General features: G+C 29.4%; 1 protein-coding gene across 1 annotated transcript; it reads left to right on the forward strand.

Annotated features, from left to right (window-relative positions):
• The first annotated feature begins 8349 nt into the window (after positions 1-8349).
• Positions 8350-10689, forward strand: LOC107928797 (ethylene-responsive transcription factor ERF053). Its single transcript, XM_016860067.2, has 2 exons — positions 8350-8588; positions 8779-10689. The coding sequence occupies exon 2, from the start codon at positions 8830-8832 to the stop codon at positions 10096-10098; it is 1269 nt and encodes a 422-aa protein (XP_016715556.2). The 5' UTR covers positions 8350-8588; positions 8779-8829; the 3' UTR covers positions 10099-10689.
• The last annotated feature ends 8580 nt before the right edge of the window (positions 10690-19269 follow it).

Raw genomic sequence — 19269 nt, forward strand, 5'->3', positions numbered from 1 at the left:
TCTTGGAAACTTATAAATCAAAATTAAAATTCATCTGGGTCAAATGTCATAGAAAGTCCTCATATTTTGTATTTTTTCAGATTAAATCCCTATGTTATAATTTTAATTTTTTTCTTTCTTTTTTCAAAATGTACATTTTCAGCCCCAATGCTTCTTTTTTTTTTTTTCATTTAGTTCCATTAAATAATTTAAGGCAGCTTACTTTTTAAAGGTTAAATTATGTCATAATTTTTTGTACTCTTTAAAATTTTAGAATTTAGCGTCTATACTTTTATTTTTAGGAATTTAGTCCATTTATTTTTTAAATTTTAAAATTTAAATCCAACTATTAACACTATTAATTTTTTTTAGTTACATGGCTACTAGGTGAGTTTTTTTGTTTTTTTAAAATGTCGCCTCAACAAATTTAATAAAAAAATTAATAGTGTTAACAGTTAGACTTGAATTTTGAAATCTGAAAATAGAGAGACTAAAATCCTAAAAATAGAAGTACAATGATTAAATTTCAAAATTTTGAAGAGTACAGGGATTTATGGTATATTTTAACCTTTTTCAAAATCTGTGATATATGCATATTAGCATTTTTTTTGAACAATCTCATTATAAATTTTGATGGTATTTGCTCTTTTTGACACAATATCTAAAACTATCTATAGTCCCTTCCCAACCTATAAATAGGAGGGATAATGTGCTTCAACGCACTCGAATCCATGTTCTCCTGCATTGACAATCATGCCCATGCCAATCGAGTTAAAACTCAATCGACGCATATTGGCATTTTTATACTGTAGGACAATTTTTTTTACTCACTTAAAAAAGACAAAAATGGGGAAATTGTATATATTTGTCTAACTGCACACACACACACAAATGCCACATGAAATTACTTGATGGACCAAAAAATTTAATCTCAAGACCACATTTTGAGAAATAAAAGCTTAAGAACATCAAATTATAATAAAGAAACTAAATCTATAAGAAATCGTATAGTACAAGGACCTCTTATAGAATTTGCCCATTCAACTAATCAAAGTGCTTACATGCCATTAGGGTCTATCAAAGATTGACCTATTCTAAGCTTATCTCATATGTTTACGATGGTGATACAAAGGTGATACAAAGAGTCAAATACATGAAAATTTACAAAAATAATTTTAAAAAATCATTGAACTAAGCTGTCATTTAATTCTTTGTGACCACATGCTCCACTACTTTTCTTTCATCGAATCTCTTTACTTTTTTTGTTTTTTTATATTTAATTATTTTAGATTTAGATTGTTTTGAGTATAAGTGATTTAGGGTTTGAGATTTTTACAGATTTCAGTATGTTTTGATAGTTTCTGATTCGAATTACTTGATTAAAGTTACTTCAAATTCACATCTTTCTAAATTATTTGATCAAAATCATTTTAAATTCGGGTCATTTTTAAATGTCAATTTTCAGAGATTTATGAGAATTTGTATACAATTTGTACTTTTGATTTTCTATCAAGAGTCAAAATACCAATATGCTAAGGGGTCAAAATGTCAACGTTACGCGTCAACCCCACATTTCCTTAACCATATTATTCGTCCACTATAGGAAGCTCACATTTGATTTCATGGTGAAACTTAAAAAGCAAATATATTATTCCTTCCATTGGATCTTTCCTACTTTAAGAATTTTTCATTATATGGGAATTTGACCGCTTTCGTGTAGGTTTTCAGTGGAAGTTTTTAGCTAGACACCACTGGTGAAAGCATGTGATGCCATTTTCGTCTTCGAGCCTCTAGGTTTCACAAATTTTAATGATTTTTGAATGCACATCTAACTGCATCAAGTGAATCATAAACAAAAGCGAAGTCAGAAAATTATTTGGGTAAAAAAGAATCATAAATTTTAGGGACCATTATAAAATTTCAAAATGATTGAAAGGAATATGAATTATTCGAGGCATATCTATGCTCTTAACTGGGAACAGTCTAATCTTAAGCGTTAAAAATATGAAGTCAAATTTACGATTTTCGATACTTCAAGAGTGGTTACAAAAATGATCAGTTTTATATTAAAAAAGCCTAAATTGAATTATTAGCTAAAAAAAACTAAAATTATAATATTTTCATTTAATCAAAAGTTATAAAGATTATAGATCAATCTTACATTTGACCATTTGAGGAGGGCCTAAAGAGTAATTTGACCATTTGGCCAAGGCGCAAAGTCCTTCCTACCACCTTTTGGCTACACCCTTGTCTAAGATAATAGTTTTTTTCTTTGAATAATCTCGTTAAAGGTTTGGAACATATCTGCTATTTTTGACATAATGTTTAAAGCTATTTATAGCTTCACCCCAACATATAAATAGAAGGATAATGCGCTTTAGTGCACTTGAACCCACGTCCTCCTACATTGACAACAACACTCATACCAATCGAATTAAAACTCAACCAATTTGTCTACCATAATAGTTTCCTTCATACAACATGGAATAGACTATAGATCGATCTTACATCGCTTATTTTGTAAATACTTTGTTATAAGACCAGTTTCATATTTTACTTCAACTAAAAAATTACTATAAACCAATTTCTATTTTTAAAGACCTCATCAGTTATGAAGTACAAAGGTTGTCGGTCGTAATTTCATATGTAATGGTTCAATTTGGTGGGCATGCATGGCACTTTAATTAAATTAAAGAATATAATACGTTTAAGCGTGCTCAAACTCGTAGTCTTCAAATTATTGAACAACAATAGTATTGATCAAGCTAATAATCAGTTGATCATCACAAAAGCTCCCCTTAAACCCATTTTTTAGATAATATAATATTTAGTTCTTGAATTTGACAATTCTAATTTCTTAATTTAGTCTTTAATTTTTTTTTGTTCATATTAGTTTTTCAGTTTGAGAACTTTTTTCAATTTTGATCCATGTGATGATATGGCATTATGAGATTAAATGGCACAATCTCATACTACCATATAATCACATGGACCAAATTGAAAAAAGATGCCGAATTCAGAAGCTAAATGTTGCTTTATTTATTTATTTTTCCAATATCTCAAAACAAAATGGAAAATTAATCAATGAAAAGAGGCATTGCTGCCTCCTTTTGTCAAAGCAAATAAGAAGGAATGGTGTGAATGAAAAGATGTAAGAAAAAAGCCATATAATTTTGGGACACATTTGTGCATGATGTTTTCAATTTGGTGTCCAAACAGCACTTGGAATTGTCTGACATTTAATTGTAATCTTATATTCCCTGCATGTTATGTTGTTTTCCACAAAAATCTGTGTCGAAAGAGCAAAGACAAAGATGTGGGGAGTCAATTGAAAAAAAAAAATTGCTTATTTTGGAGATAGATACAGAAAAAAAAAACTCATAAAAAAGTTTAACCTCAATGGATTCGCCACGTGTCGAGGAATTTGTTTGGAATCTTTAGGGACGGTTTGACAAATTGTTGCTTATTTTTGTATTTTATGTTTTCTATTTTGAAATTTTCTTATTTTGCCTTTAATTCTTATTTTGTTGCAGAAATGTTTTAAAATATATATTTGTGGTCAAATTGATTAGATTATTAATTTTTAGTTTAATTTATTTGATTATTGATCTAATACTAGTTAATTAGTTAATTAAAAATAATAAAATTAAAAATTTTAAGAAATTTATAAACATGTTCATTTACTGATTTTTTACTCAATTTTTTTAACTATTCTGAATAATTTGTTTAGAAGTTGATTCGGTTCTTTTGTCTGGATAGGTATATCGACCGATTCTTATTCTAACTAGTCCAACTGATTCATTTGGTCCAGTTCTAATAATACTGCAAACAAGTTGTCAATAAACAAAGAAAAGTGGTTTAAAAAGTGTTGAAAATATTGTCCTAAAAGATTTGATTTGATTAATCTATATTCAAATATGATTTAATTAGACTTAATCGACAGCTTGACCCTATTTAATTCAAATATAAATTGATTCAAATTCCAAATGACTTGAATAAAAAATGATCTAAAATTGAAATGAAACTAGTAAATAATTCGAAATGACCCAAACTTTGAAGTGTTTGGAACCCAAAATTATTCAAACATGGAATTGGTTCAATGGCAATATTGAAGTTTTGTAAAATTTGAGATATTATATTTTAATTTCGTAATTTTGTGTGAATTTTTCTCTAAATTTATTTCGATTATAGTTAGTTAGTTAGAGTTTAGTTAATAGTTGAATTAGTTATTCAGTTCGATGTTTTAAATTGATTTTGATTAGAATTGTTGATATAATTGTAATTTAATAAAGAGGGAGAGAGAGTAAAAATAGGTTCAATACCAAAAAATAAAAGGGTAAATTACACCTAAAATCACAAAATTATTAGTAAGTTTACGCTTTAATCACTTAACTTCAAAAAGTTATAAAATGGTCATTGAACTATTTGAAAGTTTTCATTTAAATCATTGGAGTGTTAAAATCATTATTGTATGACCTTTGTTCGCCTACACCAATCAAAAGTTGTCATTCTCTTTCTCTTCTATAGTTTAGTTTTTTTCACGAAACAACTTTAAAACTTCACGAATTTGCAAACTTTCTTCTTTGATCTTTATAATTATCAGTCAGGTCAACTAATATCTAAGGTATGTTCTTCTGCTCAACGATGGGTACTGATCCATTATACCAATCATCGAATCGTCGAACTTTAAAAAGAAAAAAAAACTTAATATCCAATTGACTTAAATAAAAACTTTCGAATTGTTCAATGACCATTTTTTAACTTTTTTAAGTTAAGTGATCAAAATGTAAACTTACTAATAATTCAACTACTTTGACAGTAGTTTACCCTTTATTTTATTCATTATACATATAAAAATAAAAAAAATTGCGAGATTAAGGGAAATCATGAATGATTTGGGCATAATGAATGTGATTAAAGGAAAGCTTGCAATAGGCAAATGAGTATGTCCTTTGTGGAATAAGCTTGGCCTCCAAGTAATAAATAATGATAATAATAATAATAACAATAATACATAGAACAAGATATTTTTGTGTAGAAAAAAAAATAAAAGCAGAATGATGACGTGGAAAACCGTGATTGGTTGGACCACCGACACTATCCGATTTGCACCGACTTTCAAAGACACCGTTATATTGACGACAAAACGGGACGACCCTCACGATTATCATTCATTCATTCATTTTTTTTAAAATATAAATATAATTTTTACTATTTATGATTTAGATAGATCAAATTATATTTTAAAAAATTGATTAAAAAATAATTTACGATAATTTAATTGGAATAAAAAATAGAATAATAAAAATAAAAAATTATATTAATATTAATTTTCTTGTTTTAAAGTACAAATAATACACGCACTAAGTGTTTATAATCATAATCTATAAAACATGAAAATTAATATTTAGTGTATTATTTTGTTTTTTATTTTCTGTAAAAAAATTAAATTCTCATAAAATGAAAATCAATCTAATACCAAGTATACATTATCCTGTTTTAATTTATTAATAAATATTATTTGATAAACATTATATATTTTTAAAGTTAAAAAATAATTTAATTAATACGTATAATTAACTCATATATCATACGGATAAAAAAATCAATATTTATTATAATAAATTATAATTGATTTGATAAAATGGTGTGCATGCATGAAATAAAAAATTGAAAATATCTAAAACTTTTGTAATAGAAATGGAAGACGAAATTTGCCCCCAAAACTAATTTGGTCGGTTTTGATTGGTCAAAGCATGTTGACTAAATGCCGCCGTACCCTAAATAATTAAATTCATGGTAGGACCAACCTATTGGATTAGCCCTAAATCATAAATATAAAATTTTTAAAATTAATTATTAAAAATTAAACAAAAACCAAATAAAAGCAAAAAGGAAAACCTAAAGCCACTCTCCCCAATACCCGAACCTAGTTTTCTCGGCTCCAAAAATAATAGAAAGTAGCTTATTAGAGCGTAAATAATCAGAAATGAAACAGAAAAATCTCAAACAGCATGATTTGCGTGTAATAAAGTTGTATTAGCTAAAACATGAGTTACTTTATTAATATTTCGATAAATTCACTGGAAAAAAATAATTTTGATAAATTAGAATAACATTTAAAATTAGAAAATTAAAACTTTAAGATATAATTTCTTGTTAACTATAATTACCTACTTTAGCTTAAACATTATTTTTTTATTAAACACTTTGGCTAAAGTAGATATATTTAAAAAAACAAAATATTATAAAATAAGGAATTAAATACGAATAATTATGTCTTAAAATAAAATCATATGTATCACCATGCATGTCTTTGAACCTTGTAACTTTAGGACAAACTCATGCTCCATAAGATCTAGAATCATCCAAAATCTTAATTTTTGTTTTCTTCTTCAAATATCAATATTTATAGGGGTAAATTACAAGTTTAATCACTTATGATTGCTTAAAATTATATTTACATTGCTAAAGTTTTAAGAATTATTATATGACCATTAATGTTTTCAATTTGTTACATTATGGCAATATGGCGCGACACGTTAATGTCATCACTTTAGACAAAATTTTAGGTTAAATTATACAATTAATTCTGATTTTTTTTTCTTTTAAACAAATTTATTCTTTTTTTTTCCTTCTCTTCTTTCTCCTCATTTCCTTTTTCTCTCTTCTCCCTTTCACAACACCAACCACTGCCGACATCGATGTCGTCTCCAACAGTCTTCTCCCGTCACAATGCCATGTCTGTTCAATAACTTGGAAACACCCAAGAAATTCAAGTAGCATCAAACACCCTTTGGCCTTTGCTTTAGTAACTTTTTGGTGTTCCCCGATGAACTGTTCATATATATCTTCATTCTTCTTTGTAACTTTGCTTTATTAATTCCATGAATAACTTACCTTATTCCAATGAAAAAACTTAATTTAAAAAAAAAATCTTGTCCTCAATAAGTCGTATTTGTTTGTTAAAGTCCGCATGAAAGGTTGTAAGTCGCAATTAGATTTATTTAAATGTCGGGTTAATCGTTCAAGTCTAAAGGTTTATCCAAAATTAAAAAAAATTTAAACAAAAATATTAAATTCGAAAATGAATTTTGGCAAAAAAATTAACCTCATTTAAAATAAAAATTAAGTCAAATTTAAACAAACATAAAATGTGTTAATACTATACTTAAACATGATTTGACCTATAGATACCTTTATTTTAACTAATGTTTTTAAAATCGGATTAGTGTTTGAATTGGTTAGACCGCCTATTCTTGATCCGATAGTCATTGATAATAAATAGTATACAATTTTTATGGATTAAGGAAGGCACCTTTGGATGCTGATGGGATTTTAATTATCACATGTTCGAATTGGCTTTGACTTTCGACACCCAGGCCCGGCGTTTAAAACGGAAAGGCAAGGTAAGGCAAGGCATTAATAAGTGAGTCAATAAGCCGCGCGCATGCGACGGCGTGACGCGCCATTAGTCGTATCGAAACCCACCGTCCACCACCTACTTTTAAACCATAACCTGCCACGACAGTGTACGGTAACACCCACTTTGCGTAACTATATTTGGTATCCTCGTTATTCTCACGCACGCACCATATTCTTTTGGAAATTATTATAATTAAATATTATATAAAAATTAGATGTTTAAAAATTTAAAAATAAAATAACATAAAATTCAGACCTCAATACTTAATTTAGCTTGAGTTTAATAAAATTCAGCATAATAATTAATTTTAAGATTCATAATCTATTAAAAGCAATAATGTAGCTTATTAATAAAAATAAAAAACTTGATAAATTTTGTAAAATATGCAAGTGGAATATTATTAAGCTCAAGTTAAATTTATAATTATTTTTAATCGAATTCGAGTAGTTTGTGAGGATAAATGTTTCATTTATCTCGTAATTACATTTGACTAGAATATTAAATAAGAGTAAACTCTCTCCACTATTTTTTTTTTCATTTGTAACACTTCAACTTAATATTTTACTCAAACAATATCGAATTTCTTATCAAATATATATAGAATAAAATAATTAGATTCAAAGCATCGACAAGACTTTAACTTATTAGCTAATGTGGAGATCTTGAGTCTTTAAGTACTAAAGATTAAATCTTATAATACGTGTATGTATGTTATACATAGATTTTACTCATTTTTTTCAATTAGTCGTATATTTTTCTTTATATAATTTTGATTTTACATCATAATTGATCGAATAAATTAATTTAATATTTATAATAGTTAGAATAAAATTAGTGTGGAAGCAAAGAAACTGGAAAAGACCGATCCAACCCCGTGTGGGTCCAAACAAAAATTAAACCACCAAACAAAAGGAAATTCTCCCACTTCTCTCTCTTATTATAAGGTCCCTCTATCTCCCCCGCCTTTTCTTCTATATTTCTCTAAAAAAAACAGAGCTCCCTCCCCTGTTTTTTTTTTTCACAAATTTTCTTCTAATTTCATAGCTTTCCCTCAAAACTCCACTCCAAAAACCTCTAGATTTGCTTCATCAAACAAAAACAAAAAAACCAGCACCTTCAACACCCGTTTTGGATTTTCTCGTTGCATAATCGAAGTAAAAAAAGCTCGCTCTCTCTGTTTTTGGTATGGGGTCAAAGATCATGAATTCGAATCCGATTATTTTCAATAAAATCCATATTATTAGCTGTTGAATTCAGTTTCCAGATTCTAACTTTGGGTCTTTCTCTTTTTTTGAAACTTGACCTTATTTGAATCTGGGTCATTTGATTTTGAGCTTTTGGGGTTTATTGAAAGTTTTTGTGTTTTTCGACAGAGAGAGCGAGCGAGCGATTTTCAGTGGCTGTTTAAAGTATTTATTTTATCAATGGCTGCTGCTGAAAACAGTGGTGAATTCAACAAGGGTGTTGGTGATGTGCAAGATTGGGAGGTTGAGCAAGGGAACGAGCTTGATTTTGGGTTCGAGAAGCGACAATGGAAGCCAGTTTTTGGTGAAGCTTCCATGTCGCAAAGGCCTAATAAGAAGATTACTCAACGTCAAGAACCTTTTCGATCAATTGCTTCAATGGCGGACCAGTCATCTTCGTTACCTTCTAGTTCGCCTTCATTAACTCTTTCTTTACCTTCTTCTTCTTCTTCTTCATCGAATGCTTCTTTGCCTTCTTCAAGAATGGTTTTCCCTTTCGCTTTCGACGGGACTCAGAATCCTGTTTACTTTCCTCATCCGATGTTCCAGCCGTTGCCGCAAAGTCAGCAACAAATGATTTCATTTAGTCCCCAACAGCAGCAGCAGCAGCAACATGGTTTTGTTTACCGGCCGTTTTTCGCTGGAGAATCATCGCCGGTACCGCCTACACAACTTCCGCAGCCGTCACAACAGCAACTTCTTCAATATTGGAGTGATACATTGAGTCCGAGAAGGAGGATGATGATGATGAGCCGATTGGGACAAGACGGTAGACAATTATATAGGCCACCATTGCAGCCTATAAATACAACCAAGCTTTACCGAGGTGTAAGGCAAAGGCATTGGGGCAAATGGGTAGCCGAGATTCGTCTCCCTCGAAACCGAACTCGTCTCTGGCTCGGCACATTCGACACAGCCGAAGATGCCGCGTTAGCCTATGACCGCGAGGCGTTCAAGTTGAGAGGAGAGAATGCAAGGCTCAACTTCCCTGAACTTTTCCTCAACAAAGATAAAGATACATCCCCAGGCCCAAGCTCAACAGTTCCACCACAAGACGAGTCAAAAGAGCCTAATTCGCAGTCAACCGAAATGGAAGCGATGCCACCACCATCTCAAGGAGATAATAACCCCGATAGCGATTCGGGGTTAGGGTCTAGCGAGGCAACAGCGAGCGACGAGGTGCAGATGGCAGCTGAAGGGTCTGGTTCGGGTTCAGGTTCTCAAGAACTAGTGTGGGGAGACATGTCCGAGGCTTGGTTCAATGTAATACAAGAAGGTTGGGGTCCAGGGAGTCCAGTTTGGGATGATTTAGACACCTCAAACAACTTACTTTTACCTTCAAATCTCCCTTATCCTAATCAAAATCATCACCAATTCGGTGACACTTCTCCATCTTCCTCCTCTTCTTGTCCCATGAAATCCTTCTTTTGGAAAGATCATGATTCGTAAAACCATCCACTTTGAACTGCTTCGGTCTGAAAATCTCCCGATGTCGAATTTTCATGCCATCTTTATTGTCATTTCCAATCACTGGCTGCAGATTTTTTTGATGAAATCAGCCACTGATATTAGCAGATTCTTCACCAAAAACCAACCATTTGCTCCACTTTGTTTCTTTCCAATGATTCAATACACACATATGTGTGTGTGTGATTCTCCATTTTCTTCTCCATTTTCATGAAACCTGCAAAAGAAAAGATTGACATATTTTCCAAACTTTCTTTTGGCAGTGATTTGCTATTATGCATTCATGGTTTGGTTATTACAGCATGTTTTTAGTGTCAGTTAGTATCAAATAAACAACCATATTTAGTTCTCTTTTTTTTTTCCTTTTTTTTTTGGTCTGTTGATGTAATGTTGGTTATGTAGTTTATTGAATCCAATTAGGGCATTAGGGGACAGTTTGGTGATCTCCTTTTCTCAATTGGTCCAAAAATCCATGGTGAGCTTTATTTTAATGCTCAAAGACATGGAGTTTCCTTAAAATTCATCTTTGTCTTTTTTTTATTTTTCTTGTAATAGTAACCACATTTTCCACCATTTACCTTTCTTAGTAGTTTTTTTTATATGTATGATAAAATAATAACAATAATACAATAATATATAAAATAGTAACATGGAGTTTAAGAATTATATAATAAAAATGGTCGAGAATTGGATAAAATTTATTCATGACAATTGTGTGTAACGAGACTTGAATTTAGATACTCAAAGACTCAGAATTTCAATTTTTGCCAACAATTTTAAAACTTCATTGATTGAATAACCCTTTAAAAGTTTCATTAAATATAAAATACATATCTTCGACCAGTTATAATGTAGAATCAATTAGAACAAAACACAACGCATGAAAACTAGCAAGAACCAAACAAATTCACCCGTGACAAACATACTAAGTGGGACTAGAAACCTACACGAACACAATTGTGCATGATGAAACTCAAACTAGTGTTTAAGACCTAAACTTCATTATTGTTTTTTTTAAAACCTACCTACTTTACTAATAAATATAAAATATTAGAAGATATTTTACGTTAATATTAATATTTTATTTATAGGTAGGTGCTTCACCAAGGAATCTGTTATTGAGCTATGAAATGTCAAATACTTTAAACCAATAAAAAGGAGGATTTTGATTGTTGGACCTAATTAAAATATTCAAAACTTAAATTTTATTTATTATTTTAAAAATCCTGTGTTTTGTAAAATAATTAAAAAAGACTTTCCATTTTCATCCATTTATATAATAATATTTTTGAATAATCTTATTATATGGTCTGATGATATCGGCTCCTTTTTAACACAATATATAAAACTATTTATAGGTTCTCCCCAACTCATAAATAGAAGAATAATGTACTTCAACACGCTCGATCCCGTATCTTTCTGTGTTGTTAACAATTCTCGTACCAATCGAGATTGTTAAAACTTAATCGACTAAATTTATATAATAATTAAAACTCAGAGAAGTACAGTTAACTAATGAGCCGAAAGCTCAAAGAGTGATTAAGAAAGAAACAAAAAGGCTTATAAGCATAAACCACGTTTATAATATCTTAATCTTAATGATTAACATTAATCAGTCAATTAATTAATTAATTAATTAAAAGATTCAAAGGTGTTTTTTTTTTCTTTTTTTTGGAGATGGGGGAATGAGTGTATGGGGGATGGGAAATGATGGAGAAAGATGGGGACCATTCACCGGCCCATGAAATCATCTTTACTATTTCTTATTTGCGACGGCACGATAATGTTTTTCTTTTCTTTTTCAGGAGAGTTTACGTGTATAAATATAATATAATTACAATATGATACATGCTGAAACAATTACAAAGTAGAATTAATTTAATATCAAGCGGTATGGATAAATAATCAGATAAAAATCTACACATGATAACTTCGCGTAATGATATCAGAATACTGCATATGATAATTATATATGGCGTAACTCGAACTTGGGTATTCAAGTATCTATGACATGATAATGTTGAATTATGGGGTGTAATCGAGCCGAGCTGAGCCTAGCTTGAAATTCTAATCTCGAGATCGATTGAATAGTTATTTTTAAGCGTGAGCTCAACTCAATATATAATCAAGCTACTCGAGTTTGAATTAAATTAAGCTCATTTATCGATTTTTTTATTCGAGTTCAACTTGATAATTAAATTTATGGTTAATAACATGTATTAAAGGTAATAACATAATTTAATAATATAAAAATATGAAAAGTCGATAAGGCTCACAAGTTATTTGAGTCGAGTATTACTAGGCCCAATTTCTGCTGGATTAATAGTTAGAGTTTGGCTCTATAATTATTAAATCAAGTTTGATTTTTTTTCAATTCGAACTGAAGTAATTTAAAAGCACATATTTTCTAACGTCTAATTATATGGAATTTTTTTATTTAATATAATTTGGTTCATTTATTTTTATTTAATATAATTAGTAGCTTTGAAATGATAATATTGCTAACTATTATTATTGAAGTGTTAATAATATTAATCGATAATTGATAGTGTTTTTTTAAATAATAAATTCATGAAAATTTGTGTTATCACTTTGACCGCAACAACTAATCGTGTTATCAAATTAGATTTGATGATAAATTATAAAAAGTAGAGAGTTAAATTAGAATAAATTAAAGTAAAATAATTAAATATCAAAATTAACATAGTAGAAGGACTAAAATCAAAATTAGACCTTCTTTTAACTAATATCCTACTTCACCAAACATATATTTTGTCTTATTTATATATATTATGCATCAAAATTTTTTTTTCGTTGGAAATATTAGATTAATTCGAAATTTAATATTTGTTTTAATTTAATCATTGTATTTTTTTGTACAATCATTCACATGAAAGTTTAGGTTTATTTTAATAAATTTCAAAGGTTAAATATATTGAAAAATATATTATTTAGTAATAGTTTACTTTTGTCTCATTGATATGAGTATTAATGTATTTATACATGTTGTTATTGGTATTGTTACAGCTCATGATAGGTTCTCATTATTTTGTATTGACTCTGTTGTCTCCAGTACTGACATTCTCTACAAACTCCAGGCTTGCTAGGCACATGCTTACAGAGCATGCGGTCCTTTCTACTCTTGGGACTGACGTTCTGGGCGAGCTTTATACCTACTGGGCACATGTCTGGATGGCTTGTGGAGCACGTGGCACTTTCTGGAAATTCTTTGGGCACATGTGAAGTGAGACTGTGACCTTCCCTAAGTCTCAAAGAGCTGGGTCTATAACCTTATCTCGCGGGTTGGTTCTGCGAGCTATACCTACAATCCTATCCTATGAGCTCGCACAAGGTTCCTGCGAGCTAAGTCTATAGACTTGCCTAGCGATCAGGCTCGCCTTGTCGTCCTCTCGTAGTAGGGTCATGGGTTAGAGGTTTGGATCCTTTCTAAGGTTCGAGTCTCAGGTTATTGACGTATAACATATATTAATCTTAATTAATAAGATAAAAGATGTAGAATGAATGATAATTTTTTAAAATAATGTAAGTGCCTGGAAGGGGTAACAAAGAATTAAAAATTTTGGATTTGGTTAGAGCATATAATTATTTTTTAGCTAATTTATGAGCTTTATTTTTTGTCTTTTTTAAAAGAGATATTTTTACAGAGCACTAGGACAAAATAAATAAATAAATAAAAAGGTAAGAATCTTTTTAAATATTAAATGTTAAAAATTAAAATGTGTGGGGGCTTCGTACAATATTATATTAAATTTAATTGGTATTAATAATAGTAAGTTTAATTTTTAATTGATTTTGTGATTTCTTTAATTTAATTTAATTATCTTTTAAAATAAATATTATTATTTGACTCCTCGTTTTGCGTTAGGTCAACTTTTTATATTATTTAATTTATAAAGATATTTTAGATTATTATTATTAGCACCACTTCCAATTTAATTGTATTATCTTCATATCCTTTTTTTAATATTTTTATATATTTTATTTTTAGTCCCTCGTGATTTTTATTTATTTCCAGCATTGTAAAAAAACTTTATGTTGATTTTTTTTTAAATTTAATAATTATGGTAAGTTTAATTTTATTATTTACAGTCCATCTATAGATAAATATATATTATTTAAAGTAATTTTTGTTAATTTTAAGAGAAAAATAGAAAATAATTGAAATTTTAAAAAAAATCAATGATGATTTTTGCATCAAATATAAATATTTAATCATATGAATTTTTAAAAGTGTTATTAGTAAATTTAATGGGTAACCTAATGAACAAAATTTATTTATAAATATAAAAAGTAAAAAAAAAAAATTAGATAAAAAACATTTGGAATTAGTTTTTTAAAAAAAAACCAAAATAGGTGATTAAAATAAATAAAAAATCTAAACTTATATATATATATATATATATATCAATCTATATAAATTGATGCCTATCAATACTAACTTATTATACAAATTGATATTGATTGAGTCTTAGTTTGATTGCTTTGTGTATTGTTGTCAATGGAAGAGGACGTGGATTCGAACGAGCTAAAGCGTACTATTTTCTTATTTAAGGGTTAAGGAGAACCTATAATAAAATTGTTCAATATATATATGTGCAAATTGATATAAATATTAAATCGGTGCCATATAAATACAATTAACTACTTTAAAAGTGATATAGGCTATGCTTGTGAATTTTGACTCGAACTCAAATTAAAGTCGAAGTTAGACTCAATTCAATCAAACTAAACTTAACTTAATTTTATCATAAAAATTTGTAATTCTAATCCATTCTACTAACCCAAATTTAAAAGAATTCAAAATTGAAATGACTCGAACTTTTGACTCAACTTGAACCCAAAATAACTTATATTTAAAATTACTTGAATTCGAACTAAAATATCAAACATGTTAAAAATAAAATCAACCTGACCCAAAATTAATCCCAAGGTGGCAAAATGAGTCTAAAGACAAAGAACCCAACCCAATAAAACACAAACCTAAACTTGTTCATACACTATTTAACCAAAAAGTCAAAAAACTAAACTCTAAAAAACTCAAACCTAAACAAGTTCCAACTCATAAAAATTCAAGCTCGAAAACACTTAGACTTGAAGAAAACCTCAGCACAAAAAACTTAGATCCGAATTATATACTAAAAATAAAATTATCCTTTTTTTAAGGTTAAAAAAATTAGTCAAATTATAATTAAATATCTTTTAATAAAAGCTTTTAATTATTAATTGGTACAAAGAAAAATTAGCTCTTAGCATTTACTTATTCGGTCACTTTGGTTTTAATTCTAATTTTTTTTATCATTTTGGACTTCAACTTTACAAATTTAGTAATATAGCACTTTTTTTGGATGAAAATTTTATTGAACTGTTAAAATTTTAATAACAATTGAATGATAATCCACGTGACAATTTATGTATACTTTATCATTAATGTGAATAATATATATTTTTTGATATACTTCATATGCATTTAATAGTCCATATTCGAGGTTCATAGTTGCTCCTCCCAATAATGTATTTTCCAATGTTCAAACCTAAATTCTTTCATCGAGAGTGCAATATACCTTACCATTGCATCCAACAATTTATTCGTTTAATTTTTATATATTTTTATGAAGTAAATGTGGATACCAAAAATAAATTATAAAATATGTTTAGTACATTATTTAAAATTAAGTAAGAAATATAATTAATTATTTAATAAATTTAAATTTTAACTTATGATTTTTTTTAAAAAAAATTATCCTTTATTTTTGTAAAACGTTTCATGTAATTTTAATTAAACTCAAATTTTAAAGGTAAAAAATCTTTAAAAGATAACATAATATTAAAAAAATTAAATTACTGCTTATTCATTATTTTTCACTTTTTATATAAAAAATTCTATCAAACAAATTTTATTACAAATTATCAAACGTGTGAAAAAATTAAATTAATTTGACATCTTCTTAGTGGTGGACTGAAATAGGGCATTGGGCCTAGTTTTGTAGTGGGCCTTTGGCTGATATAAAGCAAAACTCAACCTCACAAGGGTTTTTGGTAATGTATGATATGAATAAACTTTAGGGTAAACTACACAGTTAGTCATCTAACTTTCATAAATTTTCATTTTGGGCATTGAAATAAAAATGAAAATTGGGCACTTTGATTAACAACCATTTTCATTTTAGTCACCCAATTTTAATAAATTTTGTTTGGTGAGACTACCATTAATAAACAGTTGGAAGGAGATAGTGAAAATACATTGCATTATAAGATCAATCCAGGTCACATTGAAGTCCATAACTCTAGCACAACTTGGATGGATCTCCAGCTAATTCTATCATATATATCAATCTTAGGTCTTGTTTTTCATTGCGTTTGAGATTTTGAAAATACTTTTTTACCGTAGAAGTAATAAAGAATACTTGTCTTGTAGGGTCAAAATTGTAGGGTCAAAATTGCAGTGAAAAAAAGGCAAAGTGCTTTTTCACCCTTAACTTCTGATTTTTACAACAACAGAGAACTAAAAATTCACAAATTACATTTTATCACAAAACTTTTCCAACGCACTTTTCGAAAACATCTTTCTTTTTTCTTTTAAAAACACTTTTGAAAACCATTTTTTAACCGCAATAACAATGGAGAATTAACCCTTAATTGCTATAATTGACCTCTCCAAGCAAAAATAGTAAAAATGACTAATAAAAAAGTCGTTCAAATAGATAAAAATAGATATATCTTTCAATTCCATATCTTTTTTATAGGATTATGTTGTTTTACAATATAATTTTATGGGAACACTGCTTCAGCTAATGGCAAGTGTATATAGGGTATAGTAAAATAAAATAAAATAAAATAAAATGAATATATAAAATATGGGACACGTGACAAATTTATATCTTGTAGAATTAAAAAAATGCAGTATCAATATACTAAATATTCACTCTAGCTTTATATAAAAATCATATCTTTATAAAATAACTTTACATACAAAAATTAACTCAATTAATTACAAATAATTATAATTTTCAACTATAAAATCTTGACTTTTTTTAAATGATATAATATCAACACATACCAACGTTAACACAGTGGCGAAACTAGGGGGCTGATAAGGCCTCGGCACTCTAAAATGGAAAATTTTCCGTTTAAACTTCTTTATAATTTATAAAATTTTAAATTAATTATGGTAAAATTGTAATTTGACCTTCCCAAAAATGATAAAAAATTGATTTAATCTTTTAAAAATTATAAAGATATAGACTATTAAAATGGTAAAATTATATTTTTACTATTATAAAAATATACAATTTAATTCCGACCCTCTCTTAAAAAATTTCTAACTTTGCGCCTGCGTTAACATATGATTTATACATGTTGCGCGGAAGCGTGTGAAAGAGTAAAATTATTGTACTGAAAAATCACACTAAGTTCAATTCCCAGGAAAGAGAGGTGGATCACGAGGATCGCTTACATACCAGATCTTTCCTAGCCAGAATATCCCTCTATCGTAATTTAATAGCACAATAAATCACTACAATGACACTTGCAAAATATGCAGAACAAAAATAAAGAACACTAGAATTTTAACGAGGTTCAGCAAATTTTGCCTACGTCCTCGGGCACTACCAAATATATTTCACTCCAAAAATACAAGTGAAAGTTTACAAATAGGGAGAGAGAACAATTGCCTTAAGTAGAGAATGGCAAGTGTGGGATGAAGAAAGTAAGAGATGGTTAGGCCTATTTATAGTTGAGGTTTAAGGATCAACTTGCAATGTCCCTATACAATTAGGGACTAAAATTGCAATTATCCCATGCCAACTTTTAACCCAACTTGCCAACCAATCTTACTTTCTACTTTCGGTGCCTTTCGGTGCCAACTTTCTGCCACTATTCATCTTTGAAAAGTCAAAGATTGTAGGTATCCAATAATCTCCACCTTGAAGATTTGATTAGGATAATCTTATCTTCACGCAATTCTTTCTTCCTTTGACAACAATACTTGATAGTGCCTTCTTCAACTGTTAAACTTGCAGGATATTGATCAAGTTCAAACAATGTTCGAACTTGGTTGTTGTTACCACCTTGGTCATCATATCTGCGGGATTATCTGCAGTCTTGATCTTCTGAAGACAAATTTTCCCTTCTTCAATAATTTCCCGCACAAAATGGAATCGTACGTCGATATGTTTTGTACGTGCATGATAGACTTGATTCTTTGCTAAATGAATAGCACTTTGACTATCACAATACACGTTAATATGCTCCTGAACCAACCCCAAGGTTTTAGCTATACCTTGTAACCAAATAGCCTCCTTTACAGCCTCTGTTACAGCCATGTACTCGGCTTCTGTGGTTGACAATGCAACTGTAGACTGTAGTGTAGACTTCCAACTTATTGGTCCTCCAGCAAGTGTAAACACATAACCGGTGGTTGATCTTCGCTTGTCCAAATCACCGGCATAGTCAGAATCAACGTACCCAATAACACCTTTACCAAGTGTATTATCCTGCTTGAATAGTAATCCAACATCCACGGTCTTCTGAATATACCGTAGAATCCATTTCACAGCTTGCCAATGTCCTTTTCCAGGATTATGCATATACCTGCTCACTATACTAACTGCCTGTGAAATGTCGGGTCTTGTACACACCATTGCATACATCAAGCTACCCACTGCATTAGAATACGGAACTTGCAACATGTATTCTCGTTCCGTATTCGTCGAAGGAGATAGTTGTGCAGAAAGCTTGAAATGAGAAGCCAACGGGGTACTTACAGGTTTGGTCTGCTCGTTCATGCCAAACTGCTGTAGTACTTTCTTCAAATACTGCTTCTGAGACAAGCTAACTCTGCCATGAGCTCTATCTCTACATATTTCCATGCCAAGAATCTTCTTAGCTTCACCTAGATCTTTCATCTCAAACTCGAGATTGAGTTGAGTATTCAATCTCTCAATCTCAACTTTGCTCTTAGATGCTATCAGCATATCATCAACATATAAGAGCAAGTATATGAAAGTTCCTTCTTGTAGCTTCTGAAAATATACGCAATGATCAAATTTACTTCTTGTGTACCTTTGCCCTTTCATGAACTGATCAAATCGCTTGTACCACTGCCTCGGAGATTGCTTCAATCCATAAAGCGAC

This window comes from Gossypium hirsutum, chromosome A01 (assembly GCF_007990345.1).
Source record: "Gossypium hirsutum isolate 1008001.06 chromosome A01, Gossypium_hirsutum_v2.1, whole genome shotgun sequence".
Lineage (NCBI taxonomy): Eukaryota > Viridiplantae > Streptophyta > Magnoliopsida > Malvales > Malvaceae > Gossypium > Gossypium hirsutum.